General features: G+C 32.8%; 1 protein-coding gene across 1 annotated transcript; it reads right to left on the bottom strand.

The window, feature by feature from the left end:
* Window positions 1-7,337: 7,337 nt before the first annotated feature.
* LOTGIDRAFT_164736 (hypothetical protein) lies at window positions 7,338-15,065 on the bottom strand (the record flags this gene model as incomplete). Its single annotated transcript, XM_009061262.1, has 13 exons — window positions 7,338-7,417; window positions 9,756-9,830; window positions 10,080-10,160; window positions 10,628-10,812; window positions 11,100-11,298; window positions 11,749-11,980; window positions 12,346-12,525; window positions 12,822-12,992; window positions 13,256-13,344; window positions 13,637-13,741; window positions 13,927-13,963; window positions 14,284-14,573; window positions 14,825-15,065. 13 exons carry the CDS (start codon window positions 15,063-15,065, stop codon window positions 7,338-7,340), a joined length of 1,965 nt encoding a protein of 654 aa, XP_009059510.1.
* Window positions 15,066-18,636: the final 3,571 nt, after the last annotated feature.

Here is an 18,636-nt window from a genome sequence, read left to right as displayed (position 1 = left end):
AATGTGTTTTTTTTAAAACTGGGCCATATGATTTAATTTTTCCACATCATAGATCTGACAGTATCCATGAGATTATCTTAAATGCTGAAATTAAGCTGGAGCATACTAAACTTTTTGATTCTTAATAAACATGTCAAAAAATCAAATAGAAGTTTTGAAACTTCGGAGACGGGGCCTGAACCTAACGCGCCGTTTCCTTTGGGAATTCTTAAGACCCTACTCGCCCCACCCCCTTTTTTGCAAGTTAGTGTCTCTAAAGGCTCCATCTTCACATTGTCAAGCTATTACGAACTACGCCTAATATTATTAGCTTGACATTGTGAAGATGCTGAGAATCTTAAACCGCTGATTTATTAGATCATTCTTACAGTATGTTACCTGGTATGCTGTTAAAGCACCATCTGTCTCAGATACTCAATGTGTAAAGTTGGCAGAAAATAATTGCGGAAAGTGGGTAGGAATATACCTTCTTTTATAAATAACATTTGTACCAACAATATCAAACATGTTTATTTTTTACGAAATATCATCAAGTAATGAGCAAGGGTTCTGGCCTGTCACCAAATTACACTTGATGTGCGTATTTGAAGAATTATGGATTTTTTTATTTTTAAAGGTTTTTGAATTTTATTAGCATGCAGGATTAAATTTTTCTCTCCGGATTACCGGCAATTGCAAACCTCTGGAACAATATAACTAACAAAGATACGCTATATCCAATTGAGGCTCCCGGCTGTACCCAAAGTAATGTATATATATTATAAGTGTACAAAAACTATAATTTTTTCATGTGAATATTTGCAAAATCGTACTTAAAGAAATATTTGCGTCTCTAAATTTCTCAGAACTTGTCTTGTGTATAATTTTTAAATTGGCCTATATATCAATTTATGCCTATACTGGATTGCGAAGCCGAAAAATTAAAACGGGTGTTCTGAAAAACATACGTAACTCCTATAATATAATTGCACTTTGACCTATAGATGTATTTTGAAACTGAATAATAGCCTATGTCGTTTCGGTCTACAGATTTAAAACTTTTGAAATCTGGAGTTCAGTGACCTAAATTTACATGGCACGTATTGAGAGCATGACTGGTAATTTTACATAATGTTAGCTATTTATGTAATCTACATTTTCTTGAAAGATCGGTATATGAAATGAAATGGAAGTTAATATCCAATTCTAATCTTTTTGCATTAGCAGAACAGCCTGTTGTAAACATAATAGGCAAAAAACTATTTAAGGCCGGGTTATAACTCATTATACATCACACTGGGCAAAAAAAGAAAAACATCATGCGAGACACACTGTCTGTATCATCGGCATAAATTTTTAACTACATCAAACATTATTGATACCACTTTTAGTTTATTTTCTGCGACATATCTATGGAAATGCAGAATTGTCAATGCCAGACAGACACGCCCAAAGTTGACCTAACCGAGAGCTAGGTATAAATAGACCTAGACAGTACACCAAAGGTGTTCACTACCAACTACTACGACTACCAACAATTACCTAGTTTGCGATATCAGCATCCGCTGGAAGCGAACGTTAACTTGTCTTCTACCTACCTACCTACCTACACCAAAGGTGGGTGAGACTTTTTCGCTGTTCTCACCCTTTGGTAAACCGAATGTCGATGTTATTTTTATGTGAACTGAAATATCAACTTCACAATAGCCAGGTTCTTGTCATTTCCATACTGTCAAGTCATTACGAACTGTGCCTAAAACCTTGATTGCATTAGCCATTGGATTATACGGTAGAGAATACATCCAATCAGATCCTGATTGGCTGTATTAGCTAGCGTGTATCCAATATAACAACAGACAAACTTCTGTGATCCATGATGTCTACTGAAATCAAGGTATAAGACGCAGATCGTAATAGCCCGAGGTCTCATAACATACCCTTTCATTCTCTACATGATCATACACTCCGCAAAACCAAGTTCATTTGACGGAACTGCCCTATTCCCGCTGACGTGTTAAAGGGCCAGATTATGCGGGTATTTTCAGCCATCAATTAAAGAGATCCTTTTCTGCAATGAGATCATGTGTGATCAACGTTACATGATAGTTATATGATCATCATGATTATTTCATCATGTAACGTTGCTTAAGGAATATGCAATGGGACTAGTAAGCGAACAAATTCACCTCAAGAATATTCTATCTAGCTACAGATCCCGAAGTTCTTTTTGGAGAGTTTTTAAAATCTGAGGCCAATTAGGAGTACAGCATTCTTGTTGACGTCAAAGATAGCCAGATTATATAATGTTCATTTGACGCAAGGCTAGCCGATCCCGAGTTCTATCCAAAAATCTAACAGACAAGGCACATTCTCATAAGAGGAACGTTCGATATTTACCATGATCATGAAATAATTTGTACCATTTAGTAATCGTTCCGGCTAGGACGATCTATGTTTGTTCCTTTGGCCGAAAGGGTCAAGGGAAGCCTTGCAGAAGATTACAAGAAATATAACAGCAATATACTATTACGTCAACTAAATTGATTTGGGGGTTGGAAAACAAAAGACAGAAACGGTGACAATTCAGGTTTTTAATCATTGATGAAACATATTGAAGTTGCCCACATGTATACCAATGATCACTTATTACATACAACCGATTACAGTTGGCATCCATGTAACGAATTCAATGACTTGTAAAAGAAACATGCAGTGATTTGATCAAATCATATAAAATATAGAATATTATCCAACAGTATGGATAACTCAACATGTATCACTGAACAACCAGGTTTTATTAATATGGGGTTCAGTTCTGTTGATTATTCACAGTATCAGTCAGATCGGCCACAGTATAGAACCACTATAGTTAAAAAAAAAACCATAAGCGATGTGGGCATTAATTGGACGTTTATGACCAAAAACAAGCAATGAGATTGTTCCAAATGCTTTCAGATGGTCTCAGATTCTTTTCGTTGTAAGTCGAACTGAGTCCCATCCCTTTAGAATAAAAGTAGATGGATGTACACAAGTACAGATGTGTGTAATGCGTTGAATTGCCAAAGATCATAAACAAAAATGTATTCAAAGCTTTCTGCTTAGTTTGTAAGACTGATTGAAAATTCTGTATTTAAATTTTACATTAAGAAATGTTCAGTGCATGCTAGCAAAAAATATTGTATTATAAATGCATTCTTAGAATGAAAAAACAATATAAAACATTGATATATATATATATAATATAAAACATCTATTTATACTGACTTTATAATGTTCAGTTTACACAATTATTACATTCCATTTTAAAGCCTTATTTCTGTTATCATTGTTGCTTTTATAGCTGATACAGCTCAAAAAGTTTACTATCTGTATCACTCTTCAAAATTAAAATCAGACATATGATTCCCCTACCCTTCAGCAAAAACAGTTTAGAATGTTGTCTCTTCCAGCCCATTATTACCTTTCTTATTGGCTGATTTGTCCAATGAGGTCATATATGGGTATTATTGGCCTGAGAGAAAATAAGTAACTGCCTGAAACTTCTCAAAGTTTAGTTGAAATATAGACTAGATATCAGATTTTAATTCTGAAAAGTGATAATAGATTATGAGCTCTAATAGCCAGTAACATAACTATTGTTGTGTTGTGTTTGTCTTAGCAAACCATGCCAAGCATTACCTCTATCTCAATCCTGTTACAATCTATAAAATGGATAATGATGTTCAGGTCAACCCAAATAATGATTTTTTCCTCTAGCAAAACACAGGTATATAAATAAGGGCCCTAATTCATAATGAAAACGTTTGGCCTTAATCCATAATCATAATGTTTGGCCCTAATCCATAATCATGTTTTATCCAATTTAAGACAAACATAACAAAGTACACTGAATAAAAAGTTCATTCTTAACCTTGCCTCATTCCAGACACAAACAGTTGAGCCACAAAACAAGAACTCTGCTAAATATCCTCACAAAAGCTTATGTCTTTGGACATAAACACAGATTACCAGCAAGACAGCTAATTACCACTTGTTTTCATATTGTACACCTCTTTGTACCATAAATCTTACGCTGCTTTAAAATGTAAAACAACAAACACAAAATGTAAATGAACTAGAAAAGTACAAGTTAATCAATAATAGCCACTTCTATCTCTGTGATTTCCACCTTTACGATTATAATTTCTATTATCATAATCACGATCTCTATCTCTATCACGATCACGATATCCATCTCTTCTATAATCTCTTGAATGGTTACCATATCCATAATCACGATTTCTGAAAGAAGACAAGAAATTCGTAAGAGTAGAAATTTCATATATTTTGCCCGAATTGAAATCAGAAGTTCCTTCGTGTTCAAATTTGGTTTTTCATTTCAGACTTTCCTTCCACCCTGACTACTTAATGATTTTAATTGGATAAAATCAAAGTGAACCTGACAGAAAGAGATGATATTCATCTCGGGCTGGTAAAGCAGATATTTAAGAGTACTGCCTTATAAGGATCTAAAAATAGTTTGATACTTACCGATCTCTACCATGTCTATCATAATCACGATCATATTTCCGGTCTCTATCATAGTGATTATCTCTGGACCTATCACGATAATCATTTCTATTTTGGTATGACCTATCCCTTTCTCTATCTCTATGTTCACGATTTGACCTTTCACGATCATAGGCTCTGCTGCGGTCATCAGAATACCGTCTATGACTATCATCACTCCTTTCATTTGTGTCTTCTGGTTTACTAGAGCTTTCAGCAGAAGTATCTTTTTGGTTTTGTTGTTGAGGTGGATAATTGGGCTGTTGAGATGTTGATTCTGATTGTTGTTGTCTTTTTGTAGGGTCTTTATCAGTCTGATGGTCACTTACTGTACCTGGACATGTTTCATCTGAAGATTGTTCTCCAGAGGTTCTAATTGCTGATTCAATATGGGTGATGTCCTTTTCATTATTTTCATCAGTAGGAGTCTCTCCCGTGATTTTGTTTCCATCCATGAATTTTATGGGAGTTTTCCCAATTTGGAGTGCTTCCTCTGGGTTTGTTTCTAAGGAAGCTTCATTGATTGATGGTTTATCTTTTGTATCAGCAACAGCAGGTTTTGATGACTCTTCAGTACTCTGTTGACCCGTGGGATCATCATCACTGGATGTCATGGAAATAGTTTGGTCTGTGGTTTGTGTTATATTTTCTTCCTTGTCTGCTGTTGTTCCCATGGAATGTGCTGATGCTTCATTTAATGGTTCTTCAGATTGGCAAACTTTGTCTTCCTGGATTTCCATTACCTTATCTGTAGACTTCTCTTCTGCAATGCTTGAAGATTCTGTTTCTTTGTCTTCCTGGCTATCCAATGCCTCTTCTGTAGACTTCTCTTCTGCAATGCTTGAAGGTTCTGTTTCTTTGTGTTCCTGGCTATCCAATGCCTCTTCAGTAAACGCCTCTTCTGCAATGCTTGAAGGTTCAGTTTCTTTGTCTTCCTGGCTATCCAATGCCTCTTCTGTAGACTTCTCTTCTGCAATGCTTGAAGGTTCTGTTTCTTTGTCTTCCTGGCTATCCAATGCCTCTTCAGTAAATGCCTCTTCTGCAATGCTTGAAGGTTCAGTTTCTTTGTCTTCCTGGCTATCCAATGCCTCTTCTGTAGACTTCTCTTCTGCAATGCTTGAAGGTTCCGTTTCTTTGTCTTCCTGGCTATCCAATGCCTCTTCTGTAAACGCCTCTTCTGCACTGCTTGAAGGTTCTGTTTCTTTGTCTTCCTGGCTATCCAATGCCTCTTCTGTAAACGCCTCTTCTGCACTGCTTGAAGGTTCTGTTTCTTTGTCAGTGTTAGATGTTGTTGTATCTACATTGTATGAAGGTGTATCTTCAGTCTCCATTGCAGTAACTGCATCTTGTATGTCCTGTTCTTCAGATGTTGATTCCTTGTTATCTAAGCTTGGTGTAGATAAAGTTGCTGCCTTGTGATCCATAGTTTCTGAATCATTTTCAGCTTCGTCAGAGGTGGCTTCTGGTAGGTCAAGAGTTTTACTATCAATTACTAGTGCATCCTTATTTTCTGTAGCTGTATGATCCACTGGAGTGTCCATTGGTTCTTCAGAATCCACAGCACAAGATTGGTCGTCTGCTGATTTTTTCTCTTCAGAATTAATCTCTGTTATGTCATTAGAATTGCCAAATTGTTCATCATCTAATTTAGATTCACTTTCCTTAATTCCTGATGCATTGTCTTTGGGAGAGTCCTGACGGATGACATCATTGCCCTGAGAGATGTCATCAATGGACTCAGTGATGTCTTCAGTGGGATTTTTAACATTGTCAGTGGAGTCAGAAACACTATTTTCACTAATCACATCTTCCCCACCCCCATCATCTTTATCACTGTCCATTTTCTCTTCAATAGATTTAGCATTATTTTTATCAGTTTCAATATTGGCTGATTGTTCGTCAGTAATTTCAATCACATCACTTTTATCCTTTTCTGACTTTTCTCTTACTTCACTAGCATCCTGTAAAATATAACATAGTATTAATTCACTCATTCCTAACAGGGTTGCAACAAAATAGAAACATGAACAAATATAATAAACACAATTTCATTGGTAATCATTAACAATTCTATATATAGCATTTAGTATCTGATCTACTACAAAATTCATAATCAAGTTTTGAGTATTCTTATTTGCACATGAAGCATAAATAATGAGATTTGATTAAATACATCATCAGATCAATGATAGTAACTTAAGTGTAACAATAACAGTGATTTATTTATGATACATAAGAGCTTAAAGACACATAGAAATACATACATCAATAGTACAATAATACAACCATAAATAACTACTATTACCAGTGTTAAAAAAATACAGAGGAATAAAACACTTAAGGATTGAAAACCGAGACATAGATTAAAGATTAAAAGGATTGAAAAAGGTTTTCTAGTGTAAGAAATCAATCAGTGATTCTTACAGCTTATATCTGCACCATTCTGATGTCTGTGGATTATGCTCCACATTATGACGTCATTATCACAAATACCTTTCCCCTTGAACAGTAATTTGAAATTGCATTATTTTTTTGTAAATACACATAATATGGAGCCAGAAAAACTAATTCAATCGTTTCAAAGGTTAAACATACAAGTCTACATAAAACACACACGAAAGCAGAAGATTAAAAAAATATTGATTTACCACAAGAAATGGTGAAAGAGCCAAAATATAAAGATCAAAGGCTTATTTGATTTAACTGTCAATTTCAAAATTTTCTCGTTGTTCAGTAACAGAATGAGAAACACAACATATAAAGATATTAAGCTAGAAATGAAAATATATAATAAATATATAGATATAGAGCTAGAAAGCATAAACCCATACTGTAGTTGAAGATTTCGCTTCTGGACTATCATTACTGGAACTGTATTCTTTAGGCTTGTCTAAAATAGAAACCATTTTAAATCATTTTACATAATCTTATTCTCACAACATTCTACAGTTCTATATTTCTCTTCTTTTCTTCCATTTTGACTATTCATAATACGTATATAATATTTATCTTTCTATACACTATAACTAAATGGATCTAAATACAAATTGAACAATTCACAAAGTGTCGTAAATAAATCAAAATCTATGGTAGCAATCTTGTTTTTGAGGATTTTACAGCACAAAAAAAATTACTAGAGAATGAATACATAGTTTTCTCTATACTAAGGCAAGATTTCAATATAAGTATCGGTAGTAATATGTTTTCATTCATGTACTTTTTTGTCAACAGCAATTTATATAGACTGGAGAGAACTAGAAATATTAGGCAATGCTCAGTCTAATTCTTGCATTTCAGTTACATGTTAATTGTATTTCAAAACCTAAGCTTATGATAAATGCCTTAAGAGAAGTTTTCAAGCCTTTACATGTGTTTTTTCGATTCTCATTGAGCCTATTAATATTTCCTGCCTGATGTCAGGCATACATGGCCTTATTGGTAGTGACATCACAATTAGGTCATAAGATTCCTTGACACTGTAAAAGCATGAACAATTCTTTTAAATCCCTTTAATATAGACTAGCAAAAACTAGCTATCTGATCATGCAGAAAAAGGCTTGTCCCAAGAATTAATATTTACATCCAACTGTTTAATCTAATACATTTAAGAGATATCAGTATTTATATAATGGAGAGAAATAGGAAAAAGAAGAATTTTAATCATGCTTTTTTCTATCATTAAAATATTTAAGAATAATTAGTTTTAAAGAAAAGCTAAGAAACCATATAAGCTACATTCAATTATTTTTAATTTTACCAGCTTTATTTTGTTAAAAGCAGAGGCAAATGTCAGTATTAGGGTCCAAATCAATGGACATGGTTCATGCAAAGATAAATATACAGAATGAACAATATCAGTTGAAGGGATATGATATTCATGTGTTCATAAGATGATATCTTATCAGGTAACAATGTGTGCATCCAATGTCAAAGTTGCTCTGAGAAGTGCTATTGTTAGCTTGTTGATATCTTCCACCTTATAAAGCTATAAATTAGAGGAAATGAGCAAATATCACCATGCATCATATCTTTATAATTTTTACCATTAAGATGTAGTAAGAAGTTAAAATATGAACTATCAAAATAGTACAATGTCGACAAATAGCCCTTGATACACTAGTGCAATTTTTCCATCTCTGACATAATATCAAATTTTGGAACATGAATGGCAGTAAAAATACCAGCATCTGCGCACATTCAATTGCATAATTTTGTTTCAGTAAATCTAATTTGATGATTGCTAAATCTCAGATGGAAATCGTGACGTTTTGTCAAGAGCCAATCATCATTTTACATCCCTCATGGATCAAGAACTATCTACTAGAACCTTAAAGTACAGGCTAAAGATTCCATTTAGAAACATTCACGACTAATTACAACAAGCAGAGAGTAAATTAATGAAATAAGAACAATCTAAAGATTGATTAATTAATTCATACCATCATTACCCGCAATATCTTCATTAGTTTCATTAATATCATCTCCTTCACCTTATATTTAAATAAAATACCTCCATTATTCTCATATAGACAGTCATTTTTACTTCAGTTAAGAGTCAAGCATAGATTAGGGAACGATTCAAACCACAAACAAAAACAGTACTTATTACTTTTGGCAATTGACAATGTCAATCTATCATGTACTGCATCTTATACCTTGAGGGCAATAGTCACCTTTCTTGTATTACAGAAAGCAGCAAGTTGATTGGATTGTACACAAGCCAAAAAAGCCAATCAGATCTCTCAATAGAACCATAGGCATTATGGCTTATTGTTTACAGACTTTCCGTTGGGACTCTGATTGGCTGTATTCACTATCAATGTACAAACCAACAAATCACTGCATTTACAAACTTTAGTCATACAAGAAAGGTCGCTATTGCAGTCAAGGTATAAGATGCAGTCTGATAATTTGACAGTGTGAGGGTGTGTACTTAAGGTAGAACAAGTAGTACTTGTATTGAAAACAATATGACCCTGGCTGTAGGCCTATTCAATTACTATTTATTCTACCCAAAACAAATAAGGTGTTTATGTTAATTGTTTGAATTGTTCCAGGATATGCATAAATATCGTAGCTCGATTATAACTATGTGATGGTGCTGGTACTTATCTCCCTTTCCATGTTTGCTATTTTCAAACAGCTCCAGGAAAATCCTGGGTCGATCCATTGGTAAAATTACAAAACAAGACTATTGGAAAGAAAAAGAAATAGAGCTTGGTACGTACCAGATGATGGCTTCTTCACCAAACCTAAAACGTCTAATAACGAGGCTCCAGGTTTCTTTCTTGGATCTTGCATTTCTAAATGAAGTAAGCAAACAACTTTTACTTATAACTGTTGCTCTTTATTGGGAACAATATCATTTGTCAACCACAGTGGCATATAAATAATACAAGCCATTTGAACCAAAACTTCATGATCGACAGGTTCTCAAGCATTTGAGTCTGTCATGTGTGGATATTTCAGGCGAATCAACAGCCCCTGGTGCTTAGAAAACATGCCCAGTTTAACAGTTAATTCTGTGTACAAAAATCAAACCATGTACATACCTTTATTGTCATATTCTTGTATCTGTACATCAGGTTTATCTTTGTAACATGTTCTTTTGGTACAATACACCATATGATTAGCTAGAATAACAAATTACATATATTCTAATCATTGACTTATTACAGTTAAATTACAGCTGGTTGATATTCAATCTATAGCCTTATTCTCAACCTTCAGAATTCTTAGACCTTATTCTTAACAATGAACTTACTTTCTCTGTCATTTGATAGGTCAATCACTAAACTCAAATCAAATCAGATTACTTCTTTTCTTAAATTCTTCATTTTATCATAGTTAGATTTTCAAGAAAGAGGTCCCTGACTACAACCAAATTCTTATAAACATGTAACTAATTTGTAAAACATGTTAACATGAGATTCCTTTATTTGGCTCTTTACCATCTTTCAACAAAACTGAGGAAAGGCTGATATGGTTAACGATTAAAAAAAATTCACTTCATACACTCATATGAAGATTCAACGGATAAAATTGTACACTTAATATGACATGCATTTTTAGCAGGACCAAATGACTACTGGCTACTCACCTATTTTATTACCATAAAGACTGGCATAACCACACATACAATACATTACATGTTCCATTGGTTTTTCTTGAGGTATATTTAAACTTAAAGTAGTCATTTTACCCGAGTGAAATCCCATCATATGATTAGCATAAGCAAAACTACAACTTGTAGCAAATCTACACATTGAACACTGAATATATTTTCTACAAAAAAGACAAATAATTACTTTAGTATTCTGTTGACTAATCTAAGTTGCCTTACATTTTAAAAAGTTTGTAGATTGATCTAACAAGAGATTTCAAGATTAGATGATGGAAATGAGTTATCAAAATTCCTCTGACTGATGTTATTAACATCAGGAACTATTTTATTGAATTGTAAAAGAGCTGGATGCCTAATCTAAATTCTAAACAGTGAAACAGGTTGCTGAAATCTTAATATAAATAAGATGATTCTAAGTTGTTTTCATAACAGAAATTGTTAAACTTACTTAAAATGTTCGACAGAGGACATACTAGTTTTACACTCTAAACAATCAACATCATTAACAACTCTAGGTAATAATAAATGATTATCTCGAACTTTAGATACTGTTGGTGCATTTAATGATTTAATAGGTTTAGGTTGTAAACCTTGTTCTGGTACTTTAATCATAACTTGGTCAGGCGTGGTGTATTTACTATTCATACCTAGAATAACAATACAGTCATAATATATATTGTGTTAATGAGGTTGCCTGATTGTTGAGTTCTGTTTGTTTGGTAATCATGTTTGGACTTTCAATAAAACAAATTGGAACTATGTTTAGAACACCGTCCACGTGTGCAGAAAAAATGTAGAGTGTAGTTACTACACTGTATATAATCACTTTTTGAAAGAGATGCAAACCCACAACACATAATGAGATTACGTACTGATGATAACTTCAAAAAAGAAAAATCAATCATAAGAGAAGAGCATCATACATATTTCTATAACCCATTTATTGAAGTGCAAACTCCAACAATATCAATGATGTATACTTTAATGCGTCAATTGGCTTATTCACAATCAAGATATTAAAGCTTAACAAAGCCCAAGGCACGTATAATTTATAAAATTAGTCCAAATTCATTAAGACTCATTAAAACATGTCTTACCTATGACACCTTTAACATTAGCTAAATGATCTTTCTGCCGATGTGATTTTAATTCAGCTGGGTTAAAGAATGTTAATTTACACACTTGGCATTTTTTCACTTTATTTTTAGCCTGATGTTTCAGTAAATGATGATAATAATTCTGTGTTTGTCCCCAACCAGTTGATATAAACTTGATATTAAATGCTTTTAAACAATATAAACATAACAAATTGGCTGAACTATCATGTTTCTGAAATAAACAAATGGAATATAATTCAAAATTATGAATATTGATAGTCCTTTCAATTTCAAACTGCAGACAGATCCTAGTTGTACACAGTAAAAACACAAGGCTCAAGAAAAAAAAATCATAAGGTTTTTATATTAAGATATAAGGAAAAAATTACAAAATGGCAGATTGTCCTTTGTTGAAAATTTCCCCAAATTTTTGTCACTGCCTATTATATAACACAAGTTTGGCAAGCTGTTTTTTGGGGAAAAATCTGTGCACAATGCACAAAAATACACTATCAAATATTCTAAAATTTGATACTTCATTTAGTATTCCAAGTATAGTTGGTGAAAAGTTTCCACAAGACAGTAGTGATTACATACCTTTTTAAAGTGGTCTACCACATCACTATACATAGAAGAACGGAATCCACAAAGATGGCAAATATATGGCATCTCACAAGCATTATGATTGGTTCTCATGTGTGAGGTCAAGGTGAATCTACTGTCACAATCTTTCTCACAAATTCGACACATCAGTACATTACTGTTATACATATGTACCTGAAAAAATATTATCCAAGACAATCTGTAATATATTCGCTATTGACTTCTCATTCCTGTTCATTTAGTTTGCTTAGTTCTACATTGAAACGTTAAAATTCTAGGATAGCAAATGCCCTTCTGCCAGTCTTGCTATCTTGCAATTCATTCTTGTTATCAAGAAATAGGTCCTTCAATGCACGCTTGATTAGTTAAAAACAAAAATAATGTCATAAGAACGGGATTAGGGTAAGATGTTAGATTACAGAGATGAGAAAAAAGAAACTAGTCTAGTAATCATATTCTGTACAACTTACCTTTTCTATATGTGTCTGCATCTCAAATGGTGTATCAAATTGTTTATAACAATGTTTACACTGTGTTAAATCACTCAGATCTAAATTATGTTGTTTTTCACTGTCTATATGACCTTGCATGTGCATCATAATCTTGACATTATTATATAACATTTTAGAACAATACCAACACTGAAAAAATGATAGGATAACATGTTAATACTCCAACATAAAGACAGTGTATAAACTACGGCTATGAGCCCAGTGTATTACATTAGTGTGATGAATGAAATAAATTGGGTTTCAAATTCATCTGTTGAGGAGAACAGGAATCCAAGACATTTCTGAGGCCAGTAGCGTCTACAGACTGTCCATCATCAACACACAGTTATTATATTTTTAAGATTGCAATCAATAAAAAGTGATTTAAGAGCACAAATATTTAAATTCCATACCTTAAATCTGTATTCTCCTTTATCTTCTACATAGGTTGGATCACCTTCCTTTTTACCGTAATAAAACTCATCCAAAGGCACCCAATTACCTGAAATATTACCAACTAAATAGAACGTCTGCTATAACTTAATGCAAATGTCACTAAAACAATACTTTTGGCTAACAGCTTTTTTTAACCAAAGAGCTGTTCATTCACAGAGTAATTCTTTTCAGTTTGATTTCATATTTGTAATATAGGCCTGTACATGGCCATCCATCACTTCAGCTCAAAGTTACTGATTGAAAATTAAATCTGGACTTCTATTTGCACTTGTAACGTGGACAATTTCACAGCATAGAAGCAAGATTTAAACATTGAAAATATAAAAACAATGTCTTACCACTGCTATCCATTTCATTTTTACTAGCTAATAATCTCTTCCTATCAGCATCTAGATCAACTTGACGTTTCAATAGAGATGTAGGACGTATCATAGACTGATTAACTACAATTGATATCACAAAATTTCATTTACAATCAATATGTTGTTTAAAAGACTTCAATGAAACCTTACCAAAAAAAAAAAAATTTATATTTCTTAAAATAAAGTTATATTCAAGTAATTATAGTCTTAATTATAAAATTTTATTATCTCAGATTTAATTTAGAAGATTAATTAACAACTCTTACCAGAATATGAAACACCTTGGGCACCATTCTGTTGAGGCTGAAACATTAATTAATTCCATTAAACTATGTGGAATTGGTTGAATACGGAAACAACTCATTCTTTGACAAATCATGTAATGCTATCAAGTCATGTGAATTCATTTAAAATATTTACTTATCAATTAAGAAAATAGAGGGCCCAATTGTTTGAATTTGTAAGCATCATTGTAAATGCAAGGTTTTAATCTAAAAAAAAGTATTGATGTTAAAGTTGGAAAATGTTTAAGGGATTTCATGGGGAGCTAAATATCTAATTCTATTCAGAAGCACAGGACCGTGAAAGTACTCAAATTTTAACACAAAATGGAATAGACTTACAGCAACAGGCATGATTGGTCGAATGAATATTTGATTACCAACTTTAACTACGTTAGACTGTTGACCATTAACTAACTGATTATAGACTTGTTGAGGGAAAGTTATTATTTGTTGACCAGAGATATTGTCAGGTAGAACTGGTAAAGTAAGATTGTTAACATTAGGTAAGGCTGGTATTGCTGGTCCTACTTTGGTCTGTTGTGCAGGAGATTCACCAATAACAATTACATCAGGATCATTGTTTTGGTTTGGTTTTTGAACTGGTTTAGGTCTGACAACTGCATTAGGGTCTAAAATGCAAGAAAATAAATATTCACATATTTTTTCAAAACTAAATATTCATTATTTTTTCATCCAAATCAATAATATATAGACATGTGTTGAGGAAGAAACATGTTGTTATGTTGCACAAAGTTTTGAACAGTATTTGTGCATAGAAAAATATTGTTACGATTTTCATTAACAAATCCAAGATATAATTTTGAAAAATGATTCTACCAAGTAAATCAAAAAAGTTTTCTGTAGACATTTTGTCACTTACCAGTCACTAATGAGATTGTAGAATTTGGAACATTTGACATCTGTATTTTACCAGTCTGAACATCTGCTATATACTTATTAACACGATTGTACTCATCTAAAGCACTTTTATAACTTGATTTCTGACTAGGTAACAATTCTTCTTCTGTACATTCCATCAGTAACCTGACTTCATTACTATAAATATGTTTATTCATATTCAGCATAGCTTGCTGCATGGATGATCTTCTACTCTTCGGCATATTGACTGTTTATCTAAAAAACAGCAATAATTAAAATTATTGATTAAGTAAAACATTCCATTTAAATGATGTAATATTCACATTATAAAATATGTAATATTCTAAAATATTTTACTGTTGGGCATTAAATTGTCATTTCAGGTCAAGATTTATGGTAAGCTTGATTTTTCATCATAGAGTAAATTATTGGCCTTTAATTGGTCCCGTCGCCAGGAATGACTTGGTGCTGGATTTTGCACTCAGAAAATTTGGAGAATTAAAGTCCCAAAGAAACAATTCTGAGGTGTCAAAAACGTATCAAAATCTATATCTTTTTGATTTTGTACAAAGACACTTTAAATGAATCTGAACTGAAGAAGGTTTTGCTGGGGCTTAATTCTCACTGGCTATGACCCACGGACAAAATATGTCTAAATTTATTTTATTGACCAAAATTACATCAAAATTACAAGCATAAATGCTAATAATTTTCTGCAGAATGAGTGAAGGTCAAGCCTATGGACCTTCAATTGGTATTTTATCAGTTTTGATAAACAGAAATCAAGTAATTTCAAGCCGTATTAAAAAAATATTTACCTGACTTCAAGAATCTATAAACGATAACATTAGTTTAACATTCAGATATCAGTTTTTCACCTGTGACCTAAATATAAATCCAAAATAACAAAAAATTCAATGTGCGTTTTAACTTTCAAATTTTCATGTTTCCTAATAACAAAAATATGGGTCTGGGTTTAAACTATATTTCCTTTCAATAGTTTAATATGTAGGCCTACTGATATGAATATCATCAATATGCAAATATTAACAAGAAAGGATTATGGGCCAGTAATATTCCACTTTTAGTAAAAGTTCTCAAAGAATGCGTTGTATCTTGCAGGCAGTGGCAGCGCCTATGGTATTTCATTTAATATATTTTCATATGTTTTTGCCAAAAGAATGCATCAGAATGCACAGAATAAATGCTATTTTTGAAAACATCTTCTGTGGGAGAACCCCCTTAGACTACCCAGTCAAGGCTTTTGTCCATGACACTTTCACTGCGCCTTCCCATTTTGAATCTTCTGAAGCCAACAGTTGTCCCCCCATAAATCCTGCCCTATATCTATCACTGAGTTCCAGGAGGCTGGTGCTACTATCAATGCTCTACCCTGCTCTGTCTCCAATTACACTTTTTGCTCTTAACTACTTTGATCTATGCTAATTCCATAAAATAAAGAGATAACCAAATTCATAGGCTATAGCTGCCTACATTAAAACTAATTGAAGTATTACTTATTTACTATTAGACCATTTGTCATTTTGGTCTGGCATTCATCATATTGGCAATTGTGGTACCGGTAATTACACATACTAGTAGCCTACAATATGTGTTTATAAATGGACAATTTATAATAGGAGACACTATTTTTACTTTTAAGCTCAGTCAAAAAACCAAATGTTGATAACCCCATATTCATGACGTCATAGGGTCAAAAATGCTTAAGTTGTAAGATTCAAGATGGCGGATAATTCGCTTAACACAGACAAAATGATTTAAAGCAGAAGTTTGACTCGTAAATAGCGTGTGCCATGCTGCATATTTTAAGCCACAGATATTGATGCACTACTCTGTTTACATCTAACAAGAAAATTCCATATTTACACGATATATTCCAACTTTTTTGCACCGCTTTTAGCCAACCACCACTCATTTTCCGGGCAGATACTTAGTCACGTGACCAAATAAGTAACCTTTTTCATGTTTTCTTTACAAATGAACAAAAATATAAATTGACGGAAATCACTAAATTTGTGTATATTTACTTACGTAGGTCTCAGACGATTAGAGAAGGATTAAGAAAAAAATCGTTCTGAAACAAAATATCATTTGTAGTAGAGAGTATTTTACAAATCCATTTTATCATCGAGAGTATTTTTACTAGCAGACAGCATTAAAATTCATTAATATGATGACAATCAAGGCTTTTGACCTATTGTCAGTTTTTATGTAAAACGGAGAAGAAAGTAAATTGGGGTTAATTGATAAGTGAAACTTTGAATAACTTTGCCATAAGTAGGCTTCTGAAATGGCAGAAGCGAGGGCTGCAGTAACTGAACCTAGAGTACACGATATCGAAGAAGGAAAGGACAACAAAAGTGAATTTTACTTGGCTTTTAGACAATGGCGCAGATCTTTAGTGAGAAGATTTTATAGGACAAGGTAAAGATAAAGAGTAGTGTTGTGAACCTAGTAGGAATTGCTCCATCTAATCATTCTTGGAATAGTCAAAACTGATTAGCATGCTTGACTGCAGTACACAGTCCTTGGCTTTGTGATATTGATTGTTCAGGAAAATGAACATTTTTTTTTTAATTTCATAATTTTTGTTAAAAAGTTTTTTGTCCTTAGCTTTAGAAGTTAGAGATTTCATCCAGCTATAGCTTGGTTAAGGCTAGAACTGGTTTCTAAGTCTTAAAATAAGACTTAGCTCTACTAACCCTATAAGTAAGGCAAGGCTGCAAATATAGCATATGCTTTTGTTGTAATTTCAGAAATTTAATTCAAAACGGATTGTGGCCTACAAAAGTATGGAATTTGGGAGGGGCAGTAGTATTGCTAACTGGTATGTGCCATCTAGATGCAGAAATGACAAAACCCATCACAGATGTTGTTCATTGGACAGAAGTCCATTTACACATCCCTGAAGGTAATGAAGTTCTTCCTTTTTTTTTCTCTGAGGAGCTTAATCAAATTTGGACAGTTTCCTAAGAATCAAAGCTTTGACAGTTTTATTGATAAAAATTTTGACAACTTCTGATAGCCCAGTGCATATTTGAACTCAATTCCAGATTCTTACCATCTCGTATCTTATTTTAGGATTACCGAAAGATATCAAATCTGTTGTTGCATCTACTGTAGTTGGTTTTGGATTCTTTATTGTATTATATCATGTACGAAGATATGCATTGAGAATCTTACTAAGCTATAGAGGCTGGATGTGTAAGTATTGCCTTATTAGGCATTTCTTTTCAAAAATGAATAAATCCATTTTGTGAGGGTTTTCATTAAGCAAATTTAAACAATAAACTTAAAGTCATACTATATAATGATGAATTAAATAGATAATTGGCCTGATTACTTTCTTATTATGTAAAAGTGGTATACAAAATAAACAGTTATGATAAGTAATAAATATACACATAATAGTCTTTCCATTTCCTCTAAGAACCAGATCTGATGACCTTTTGAACTGTAAGCTTATGTAAGCCTATAATATAGAGGTTAAGTATTGACTTCATGTAGACCATCATAATTCTAATTGATCCTTTGTCAGTGTCAAAATGTATATTGATTCAGTCTCATTTTATATTGTTACATGTGTTATGTAGTGTTATTGTATGCTATTTATATAAATGTGGGTATTTGTAATATCAATAGAAGTTTACTGGATTGTAAAGAGGTCATGAATGATTTTATGCACTAACACCTCTTCAAAATGACTACAAGTCTTTATATAGGCTTAAATGGGCCTTGAGAGCCTTTGCATAAAAGCAAATTTTGTTCATGATAACTAGAAAATATCAGTGT

This window comes from Lottia gigantea (genome assembly GCF_000327385.1).
Source record: "Lottia gigantea unplaced genomic scaffold LOTGIsca_47, whole genome shotgun sequence".
Classification (NCBI taxonomy): Eukaryota; Metazoa; Mollusca; class Gastropoda; family Lottiidae; genus Lottia; species Lottia gigantea.
The sequence above is the reverse complement of the archived record's forward strand: the minus strand, read 5'-3'. Positions and strand labels throughout refer to the sequence as shown.